The sequence below is a fragment of the Acomys russatus genome, chromosome 22, assembly GCF_903995435.1.
Source record: "Acomys russatus chromosome 22, mAcoRus1.1, whole genome shotgun sequence".
NCBI lineage: Eukaryota > Metazoa > Chordata > Mammalia > Rodentia > Muridae > Acomys > Acomys russatus.
Genome location: NC_067158.1, coordinates 1,661,542 through 1,672,510, shown reverse-complemented (window position 1 = coordinate 1,672,510; position 10,969 = coordinate 1,661,542). Strand labels below are relative to the sequence as shown.

The 10,969-nt window shown below is 40.6% G+C and overlaps 1 protein-coding gene across 1 annotated transcript in view; it reads left to right on the top strand.

Moving 5' to 3' along the window:
- Positions 1-1,617: 1,617 nt before the first annotated feature.
- The window catches only part of Pnpt1 (polyribonucleotide nucleotidyltransferase 1), a 32,634-nt gene continuing 23,282 nt past the window's right edge, over positions 1,618-10,969 (top strand). Inside the window, exons 1-11 of the mRNA XM_051164835.1 lie at positions 1,618-1,787; positions 4,713-4,773; positions 5,413-5,487; positions 6,135-6,240; positions 7,068-7,117; positions 8,101-8,164; positions 8,260-8,307; positions 9,158-9,271; positions 9,418-9,604; positions 10,237-10,288; positions 10,811-10,868. Coding sequence (XP_051020792.1) covers positions 1,618-1,787; positions 4,713-4,773; positions 5,413-5,487; positions 6,135-6,240; positions 7,068-7,117; positions 8,101-8,164; positions 8,260-8,307; positions 9,158-9,271; positions 9,418-9,604; positions 10,237-10,288; positions 10,811-10,868 — 985 coding nt within the window. The remainder of the gene's footprint in view (positions 1,788-4,712; positions 4,774-5,412; positions 5,488-6,134; positions 6,241-7,067; positions 7,118-8,100; positions 8,165-8,259; positions 8,308-9,157; positions 9,272-9,417; positions 9,605-10,236; positions 10,289-10,810; positions 10,869-10,969) is intronic.

Sequence of the window (10,969 nt, the reverse complement as noted above, 5' to 3'; positions counted from 1 at the left end):
TTTAGATACACTGTTAGCAAAGGGTTTACAAATGTATAACAAGATATAGACTAAGTATTCTTGCAGCTTTTGGAAAGCTACCTGTTTGAAAGAAAGAAAAAAAGAAAGAAAGAAAGAAAGAAAGAAAGAAAGAAAGAAAGAAAGAAAGAAAAATTAAAAGTACATGTATATAATAACAAACCAAATTACACTTAAATTAAGCCTATTTTAAAGCAATAGTGTTTTACTTAAAATTGTCACACAGAGTACACAGTGGTATTATGTTGATGCAGTTTAATTTGATGATGAAAAAGGAAAAAAGGAGATATGAGAAACAGTGTTCACCTCTAATATTCTCCAAGAGTCATAGAAAACTTTTAAATTACATTGTAACTGTTGAACATATTTAGCAGAACTTTGCTTTCTAGGATGTGACAACCTCAGAAATCAGTTTTAGCTGCTACAGCCACAAGGATTTATGTTTTGTCTCTGTGTTAACCTGACTAGCATAACATATTGTGGGGGAGAAATCTGCCACAAACTTCACTGTTTATATTTGCTTTTGAGCTTATGACTCCAAATTACTACAATTCTAATTATTTTAGATCGCCCTTAAGAAACAAAGACTCCTCCCGTTTTTATACACCTCTCCTACATTTACAACTGAATTAAAGTTAAGTGAAATTAATTTCAGAGAGAGAGAGAGAGAGAGAGAGAGAGCTGTTTCTTGGTTTTGTTCTGATTTGCTGGTTTTTGCTTATGTGTATACGAGTTTGCATGTGTGTGGACACACATGTGTGTGCAGGTACATGGCATGTGTGTGGACGTATTCGTGGAGACCAGAGTTTTAAGTAAGGTGTCTTGCTTAATAGATCTCCACTTATTTTTTGAGGCAGAGCCTCTTCCTGAACCTGAAGCTCTCAAGCCCATGTATTTATTCTCGGGCTCCCAGAGCTAAAACTATAGGTGGCTGCCACCGTTTGAGTAGGAGAGCTCTTCCATGCCCTTACATACATACGAACCTAGATCTTAACAGAACCAAATAAACATGAGTCGTTCAGCACTTAATTTTTGTTACATATATTTATTAAACACGTTGTTCTAAGACTTTTTTAAAAACTGAGAGAGAGAGAGAGAGAGAGAGAGAGAGAGAGAGAGAGAGAGAGAATTATTAAGAGCTTTCTTTAAAATCCTTTCTCTCCCTCCCTTCTTCTTCTCCTCCTCCGCTTCCTCCTTCTTCTCCTCTTTCTCCATTCCCAGTGTGTGTGTGTGTGTGTTTGGTTTTGTTCGAGACAGGGTTTTTCTGTGTAGCCTTGGCTGTCCTGGAACTCACTCTATAGACCAGCCTGGTCCTGAACTCACAGAGATCCTCCTGCCTCTGCCTCCTGAGTGCTGAGATTAAAGGAGGTCATTGGTAAGGTGAGGAGAAAGGAAACACAAAAACAAATCAAAACAAAAAACAAACAAACAAACAGAACGCATTCTGGTAGTTTGACCCTCTTGGATCTACATAGAAAGCGGCCAAGTAGCGTTTTCCGGAAGGCCCATCGGCACCGCGGAAACGAAACCGCGTCGGGCCCCGCCCACACGCCGGCTGGCCAATGAGGTGCCGCTGCGGCCCTTCGCGCGCTGGGTGTCATGGCGGCCTGCAGGCGGTGCTGCTCGCGCCTGGGTCTCCGGCCGCTGGGCTTCGGCCCCCTCGGTCCCCTCGGCCGGCCCGGGCGGAGTCGGGCACTTACGCCTTTGCAGGTGCGAGCGCTGTGGAGCAGCACCGGGTCCCGAGCGGTGACTGTGGACCTGGGACACAGGTAAGGGCGGTGTGAGTTCGCAGACTTCACGCGGTGTCCTGCCCTGCCTGCTCTGATAGTCAAATCTCGCAGCCTGAGTCTCTTTTAATCCCTCTACCTTAAACCTAAGTTCGAGATTTCCTTTTCTGGACTTGAAGTCTGTCTCCCTGGGCCCTGCCCTTGCTCACGCTGCCCGCTGCCCTTCCCCCCAGCTCTGTGCTGGACTTCCCCTCTGAGTCTGAGTCTGCCCCTGACATCCTTTCTCTGTATTTTCCGAGACCTCGGGCTCTGAAGTAGAAAACCTATACCACTGCCACCTCGAGGTGATGCGTTGTCAGTAGGTGCTCCAGCTCAATTCGCTGCCAAACGCGAGGTCGGTGTGAGCCAGAGTTGGGACTGTCATTTTGTTGAATGCCAGCTATATGGTGCACACAGTCCTGTTAAGCCTGTCGTGAAGGTACGGTTACCTTCATTTTGTAGTTAAGACAACAGAAGGTCAAAAAGGTACATTTCTCAGAGTTAAGAAAGCTGGGGCACCTGCACTCCCTTCCCCCGGAGAGGGGAGAGAAAATGAAAATATTTTAAATTTAAAAAATAAAACATTTTTCTGTGGTAGGCCGCTAGCCCCGCCCTTCCTTGGCGTCCTACTTTTCCCATCACTGTGTTCTGTTGTTGCTCACTGCGTCATCTTCTTATTATGTTTTCACAATACTGAGGTAGGCATTCACTCACATTGTTTGACATATTAAACTTCAAACCTGTTCCAAACCTCATATTGCTATCCATGTAGTATGGGTCATCTGTGTTTGGAGGTATTTTATACATAGACTATAGTTTTCTTAGAAACAACCAAAAGCACATGGGCCCCTCCCCAATCCTTCTTTCTGCGTTATCAGAATTCATTGAATTCTGGATCCTTCTATTTCCCCATTCTCCCATGCTTCTCTCACCTAACATTATGACAGGCGGATCTGGGTCCTGGGGTCCTTCCTGCTCAAACTATGGCACCAGCCAAGGAAATTATAGGCCGTAAACTTCGAACTCCTACCCAGACCTAGCCGATGGGCAGGACATTCTCCACCGTTGAGTGGTGAGTGAGGTCTGACTTTCATACAAACTCTGGGGCCCCATTTCTGACCATGTCCCCTTGATGGGGAGACCTGGTGGCACTCAGAGGAAGGATAACAGGTCACCAAGAAGAATCTCGATACCCTATGAGCATATACAGGGGGAGGAGGTCCCCCTCAGTCACAGACATAGGGGAGGGGAGTAGGGGGGAAGCGGGAGGGAGGGAGGAAGGAATGGGAGGATACAAGGGATGGGCTAACAATTGAGATGTAATATGAACAAATTAATTTTAAAAAAAGAATTCATTGAATTCACTGGTTGGCTGTGTCTGATGATTTCTTGGCCCTGTTTTTTCCTCATGGCCTTTCAGTATCAGTTCTGTTAGCTGTTTGCCAGGCGGTTCTAATTTCCTTTGGTACAAACTGGCTGTTGGCACACAGGGTTTCTTTCATTTCGCCCTCAGACTGCACATTACACCTTGGACAGTAATAATACCTATGTATTTGTATAAATGTAAGTTACAAGGTGACTACAGAGTTAAAGATGTGCATAGTTCAGGGACTTGATGAAGACTAGTCTAGAGGCAAAGAGCTCAGACACATACAGAGACTGCTGCTGCTAGTTCCATTTGGAGAGCTACTGGAGGTCCACAGGGCCAACCTACAGGGTGAAACTCAGCTGAAGAGCTGAGGGTCAGAACTGGGTCCAGACAGATGGACAAATAGGTATGAAGACCTACAACAGTTTGAGGAGGCCATGCCACCCAATGGGGACCTTAGGGACCGTCAGTTCTCTGCCTGTCTGTCCTTTGACGCACAGCAGATCAATGCATTCATCTCTTTTGGCGTTATTAGATGTCCTTCTGTTGGCTCCAAATGAGGGTGCTGCATCCTTCACTGGTTGGCTGTGTCTGATGATTCCTTGGCCCTGTTTTTTCCTCATGGCCTTTCAATATACCCATTTGTTCATACATATGTTTCCAATGTATTTGATGTTTACAAGTAATACCGTTTTACTTTTAGAACTAAGTATAGACATCCTTAAGTGTAAGTATACACCTGTGCCTTGTGGGTAGTTGTAGGCAGGAGCTGGTGTTTACTTGTATGAGGTACACTTTGCCTATTTGGGCTTTTGGTGTCACGTCAAAAAAGGCATTTTCTAATCTGAGTTTATGGAGATTTATTCCTACAGTTTTTTCCTAAGAGTTTTAATTTTTTGCTCTAAAAGAGCTATACCTTAAAGGAATATTGTAAATATGGGTTTTTATTTTTGTATGGTATATGTGGCTTTCCAGCCTTCTTCACAGCTTTGACTGAAAAATACTTTTTCTCATCATTAAATTGTCTTGACAGCAGTGTTGAGCATGAAAGTCTTGTTATTATTATTGTCATTAAGTTTTTAAGCCTTCAAAATATTGTTATTTACCAGAAGGTAAAGAGCTTTATTATTTTTAACTTGGCATACACAATATTGTTATATTTTAGAACATGAAAGTCTTTGTAGTCAATATTCAAAAGTTTATTTTTTTCCAGAAAGTAATAGAATTTTTTAAAAGTATTTTAATGGGGAAGAGAAGAGTTTATGTGTCGGGGATAATGAGAGATGAGAGCTAACAGATAGGAACCCTGTTTTCTCCCTGAGAACTCCCCTCCAGATGAATCCTCTGCCTCGGCTCCCATCATCTTTAACCTGAACCTAAATCTCCTTTGTGTTTTGATGATCACAAATCTGATGCTTATGATTTTTTTTTTTCTGAATGGAGAACTTATGAAGATGGGGAGCCTTTCATTCTTTCTTTCCCCTAGATTCGCCAATCATTTTTACTAAGCAAAGACTTGTACTAGTGTCATTTTGAATTAAATTTTTATTTTTAAACAGAAAATTAGAAATATCCTCTGGGAAACTGGCAAGATTTGCAGATGGCTGTGCTGTGGTGCAGGTAAGAAACTAATCGTCCTAATGGTATTGGGGCCTAGTTCAGACACTGCTACAGGTATAGCTAGTGTCAGAGCTGTGCTAGCCCATCAAAGTCAGTGTTGTGTATACTAAATGACCTTTAAATTCTCTTCCAAATGTTAGGCCCTAGTGTAGCCTATTAACAAATCTTCTATGCCTGTCTAGAAAAAGTGTTTTCACTATCCTTTTTATAGTAACTCTTGGAATTTTTTCTTTATAGTCTAAATTTCCTCTTAAAGAGTAAAAAATATGATCCAATTCATTGATGTGTGTGAAACCGTCAATGAATATTCTAACCCTGGGCTTGGTCAGATAGAAAGGATCAAGATTGGGCTGGTTGTAACCACAGGAAGTGAGGTCTGTTGTTGAGCCAGGCTTTGAGGTGCAAGCAGTTAAACCCAGTGCTCTGGACCTCTGCTGGCGGAAGAAGTAGATCTCTGTGGGTCTGAAGTCTACATAGTAAATTCCAGGCAACCAGGGCTGTATAAGGATACATTATTTCAAAAAAGACAAAGATCTTTCATTGGGTTTACTTGGAGTGAGGTTTCATTCAGTGCCTGTTTACACACTAATGTCTGATTTCAAAGAAATTTACTGGTATTTTTGTGTGTGTTCAACCAAGTCAGGTGATACTGCAGTAATGGTCACAGCAGTCAGTAAAACAAAACCTTCACCGTCCCAATTCATGCCGTTGGTGGTAAGTATTTGCTTATTTACCTAAGCCCTAGAATAGTGTATGTATAGAATTTGTCACACCCTGTCAAGTTCTCAAGTTAAAATTAAGTTGTACACAAAGGCTGGCCCTTGGGTGTTTGAGACTGTGTGTTAGGAGAGTGAACTGATGGCTAAGAGGACACTCCAGAACACCTAGCCTGATGGGAACATGAGAGTACTTTGGTGTTAAGGAAGCAATGAATTCATTGTTTTGGGGTTTTTTTTTTTCCCATTTGAGTCTGTATAAAGTGAAGAATTGATTAGGATTTTTTTTCTCTTTCTAATACGATAAGCAGAAGGCAATTGTGTTTCACAGGATTGATGCACAGAAAGGGGGGAGGGGCATGGACAGGAACTATTTGGCTTGCTCAGGGTAAGCTACTGTAGAAAGTAGGGAGACGAGGCAGCCACCTGACTGCTAAGTGAAGGGCTTTGTTTCATCAGTTGGCTGAAGGATTCTATACTCTTCTTCCCCTGAGAGGTGTGAGAGAATGCCAAAGGCGAATAAAGACAACCTGCAGTCTAGAATATGTTGTTAGCAACCTCAGGGAAATTAGTGCTTATGTAGCAGTTCTTGGGATCTACCTTGTTACCCCAAAAAGGTACCTTAATTCTTCATTGCTCCTTCAGGTAGACTACAGACGGAAGGCTGCTGCAGCAGGTCGAATCCCCACAAACTACCTTAAAAGGGAGATTGGCTCTTCTGACAAAGAAATTCTTACAAGTCGAATAATAGGTAAGACATTAGCAGAGGCACTTCTCCATTACACCCGTGTTCACTTCCTCGGTGTCTCCCAAGCTTCCTTTCCTTGTGCGACTCGCTGGATGTTACTCACTATCTGCTCCTTCACTCAGCTGTATGCTTCATGGGAGGAAAAGCCTGTGTCTTCATTGCCAGATCCCTGTAGCCGGTATCCTGCCTGGTCAAGAGGCATTCAGTAAACTGACTGAAAGAAGCTATTGAACATGTGAATTCCATGCCCATGTCTGTTAAATTTAGCCCTTAGGGTTTTTCATTTTTTACGTTCAACTTAATAAATCCTAAAAGTATTGTATTTATCAGCTATTGAAGTATACCTATCATCTTCCAAGTCTTTTTTTCTGAAGGAAGAGGCATGAGTGTGTGTGTGTGTGTGTGTGTGTGTGTGTGTGTGTTGGTGGTGGTGAAGAAACCCGGGGCTATTCACATGGCAGGCAAGGCCTATACTTAGTTACATCAACCTTCCTAATGACCCTCCAAATCTTTGACAACTACAAATACTGTGGGATTGTGTATAGCTTATAGTTTCCCTATCCAATAATTGCTAGTTTGTATTTATGTACTCAGACACGATGATGAAGAAATCTGTTCCTTTTGTCTCGTGTTGGTCTTGAGTCTCCTCTTCTGCCTTGTTGGGTAGTCATCTGCATTGATGAAAGTGATGTTTATCAGTGCTTTTCTTAACACATGGTCTTTTGTTTGTGTCTGTGACATACTCAGCAGCTATTGTATTAGCTCAGTAGTTTTTCATTCTAAAGCAGCTCTGCCAGGGCCTTTTAATAGCTTTTCCTTTGTTTTGACAGATCGCTCAATTCGACCCCTCTTTCCAGCTGGCTATTTTTATGATACTCAGGTAAATTATGCTTGGGTTTGTTACCAGATATTATACTTTTAAATTATTCAATTTCTATAATTCTTTCTAGAGAAAGAATTTTGATGATACCTATGCATTCTATTTTAAGTCATTTTAAAAGGCAGTACTTTTTGAGCTGACACCTGAATGATGAGTAGAAGTAAATGCTGTTGGGAACTCTCTAGGAGGACTGAATGAGGATGTAAAAAGCCTGCAATAAGAAATAAATGAGTGTACGGAAGAGATGGTTAGTTGTGGGCGGTGGCCAGATGAGGTGGCTGCACTTTGTAGTAGCCCACTAGGTCAATCAGTATAACTAATAGTTTTTGTTTGGTAAACAAGACAGAAATCTCTATAGCTCAAGTGCCGAGGTTAGAGCGAGCAGTGAGTGGGCCATCATGACTAACTTTTTTTATGACATCTTTATTTCCAGGCCTTCTGAACTTCTGTTACATTTTAATACTTTTTGAATATCCTTTTCTTCCCTCATGGTGGTTATGCTTTACTTAGCATACTTAGGGAACCATTTGACTTAGCTGCACTAGGTAGGTGTACCTTTGAGAGAATTGTTCTTTTAAGAATTTAGCACAGGTACATCATTGCAATGTAAACTGATAATAATGCAAATACATAGCTAATATTTACAAAATACTTGTAGCATACTATACTTTAGTTCTCACACGAACCCCTTAGGAACATGCCATGTTTTTCCTCTCTAAAGATGAGGAAACAGAACCGGGGATGTAGCTTGGTAGTAAAAGCAAAGCCCTAGGTTCAACAGTGCCTGATTAGCCACACATGCCATGTATCACTTTAAAAAAAGGAAACTCAAGTTTTAAATGTCTAGTGTCAAGGATTTAGTTAAATAATAGCTAACTCTAAGGGATTTGGATATTGGTCATATAGTTCTTACATTTTAGCCCAAAATGCTGACTACAGTCCTCCATGTTGCTGTATGTCTGACTTGTGTCCTTTACTGCCAGGTGCTTTGTAATCTGCTAGCAGTAGATGGCACCAACGAGCCTGATATCCTAGCAATTAATGGTGGTAAGTATAAGAACACCAACTAAAATGATCCCTGCTGACTTTTTAAAACAATGAAATATTGTAATTTCAGTTTTTTATTTTTCTCTTTTTTAAAGCTTCTGTAGCCCTCTCCTTATCAGATATCCCTTGGAATGGACCTATTGGTAAGTTACAATTTGAAAGTGTGAGCCACTGTTTATATTATTTTAGTAGTGGTGAGCATGTTATTGGAGCCGATTTGTTACTTCATAGGAAGTTGAACTAGATAGCATTGTAAGATTTCTTGCAGGTCTTTGAGGCATTTTCATCCTTGCTTTGGGTTTTGTTATCAGTACCCAACTCTGTTGCAGTGTTAGTGATTTTTATGGCCCTAGACTTCTTAGTTCCCTTTGTATTTGGTATCTTTTCTTTCTTTACAGTAGGGAATTACCAGAGTAAATACACTTTCAAGATAAAACCACCATGTTTGTAACTTATAATCCTTGTAAGTTGTAACCGCACAGTCTGTGAATGATTAAAGTTTGTAATGATGAAGTATCCTCAGTGCAAGCAGTGGGCTAAGCACCAACGGAGAAAGGCCATCCGAGTACTAGCAATAGAAAGATAAAGGAAAGACACAGATATTTATCTACAAGCAGTACTATCATAATGGCCCAGACAAGGTGCTTAGAAAATGACACAGAAGGGCAGGTTGTCATGTGGAGCTTCCCAGCGTAGCCAGTGTGTCAGTGAACCGTTAGTGTAGGCATTTGCTTTGGACAGAGTAGTCTGGACAGAGAGAAGAGCAAGAGCATAAGCAGGAGTGCCAAAGGTGGTTGACTAGAGTGAGTCAGAGCATCCCACTAAGCCAAAAAGCAAGACGGGCTGGGGGCTTTCTGGGCCTTACTGTAACAACGAGAGAAACAGAGATGTCATTCTGTTGTCAGAAAGACAGTGGCTTGAAGTCATTACTACAATAATAACCGTGAAAATTGCAATTTTAATTAAACAGTTGCCAACATTTTAATGTTTTAGGGGCCGTACGATTAGGAATGATTGATGGAGAATGTGTCGTTAACCCAACAAGGAAAGAAATGTCTTCTAGTACTTTAAATTTAGTGGTTGCCGGAGCACCTAAAAGCCAAATTGGTAAGTAATTTAAATGCATTCATTCTGGATTTTACTTGCAAGTTGTACTTTCTTCTTTTGTTATTTGTATCTTTGTTTTTCATTTTAAAATACTAAATTGATGAAGGTTCTAAGACAGTAACCATCTTCTTTCTTTCTCTAACTAGTCATGTTGGAAGCCTCTGCAGAAAACATTCTACAGCAGGACTTTTGCCATGCTATAAAAGTTGGGGTTAAGTATACCCAGCAGATAATTCAAGGCATCCAGCAGTTGGTCAAAGAAATTGGTGTTGCCAAGAGGACACCCCAGAAGATATTTACTCCTTCCCCAGAGATTGTGAAATATACCCATAAGTAAGAACACCTGAGCAGCTGGGACATTGTCACTAGGTTAAGTTTCCTCTGAGGAAATGCATTTGTATTGTTTCACGTGCAGTGCCTTCCTGCTTTAGGTCACTGCCGTGAGTATCCATCTGAGGCTGACAGGAGGATAATCACAGTTATAGCACGAACTTAGTCCAAGACAAAAGTTTAAGTCATAAATGAAAAGGAGAGACATTTGTTGTTTAAAAACCAGATCCTTTATCTCTCGGTGTCCAGAGAAACGGAAATAAAGCATGATATTTGAATATCTAGGAAACCGATGGATTTCTTAAAAAGAAATGGGTTTGAACCAGCCCTGTGCCCAGTGCTGAGACAGTGCCTGGCAATGCTTAGAACAGACAGGGAGGCACCAAGCAAGCAGGAGTGGATCTAAGTTGGGATTAAATGAGGAAGCCAGGTACAGTGCCATGTGAGCGATTGCCTGAAAGGTGAAAAGAAATCTGTTCTGTGTAATTAAGCACATTAGCAGTGACACGAAGCAACATTTGATCTTAGTGACATACATATTATTTAATTTGTAGTTCATTGCTATTTAATAACTTGTTTCAGTTATAAAAACTTCAGAGTTCAAATATTGTTAACATTTATTTTATACTTAATAGACTCGTGATGGAGAAACTCTATGCAGTTTTTACGGATTATGAACATGATAAAGTAGGTATACCTTAGGTTTTATTTGAAGATTACTTTTGTCATAACTCATACAGTTTCCTTTGTGCATATTAGTCCTATTTGCCTTTAACAAATCTGTCTGGCCAGGTTTAGGAATGTGGCTCAGTGGTAGATCAGTTGTCCAGCATTCATGAGGCCCTGTAGCACTACAATAAGTAAATAAATCTCTAAAAAACATTGAAAAAAGTGATTTTCCTTTGAGAGCTCATACCCATACTTCCAATTGTATCTTGCTTCCCTTCCAGCGCCTTTCTTCTTGTTAATTCTAATCTCCTACCTCCAACTGGACTTTTCTTTATAAAGCTAAGTCAAAGCCTACCTGTTCGCTTTCCAATTCCTTTCTTAATTCGCATTTTAAGAAAATGTGAAAATAAATGCTTGAATTTATTAAATCAGGTTTTAATCTTTCAGAAATGTTACTGTTTTTATAGTGCACTATTTATGAAACATTGAAACTAGACCTGTGAATGTCATGTTTACACACTAATGTCAATGATGTTTTAGATTTCCAGAGATGAAGCTGTTAACAAGATAAGATTAGATACAGAGGAACAACTAAAGGGTAAATTTGTTTTCATCTTTCAGTGTTAAGACCTTGAAAACCTGTTATTCTCATTTCTAAATTTGTAATGATGATAGATGAGGAGTGACTGTCACGTTAGC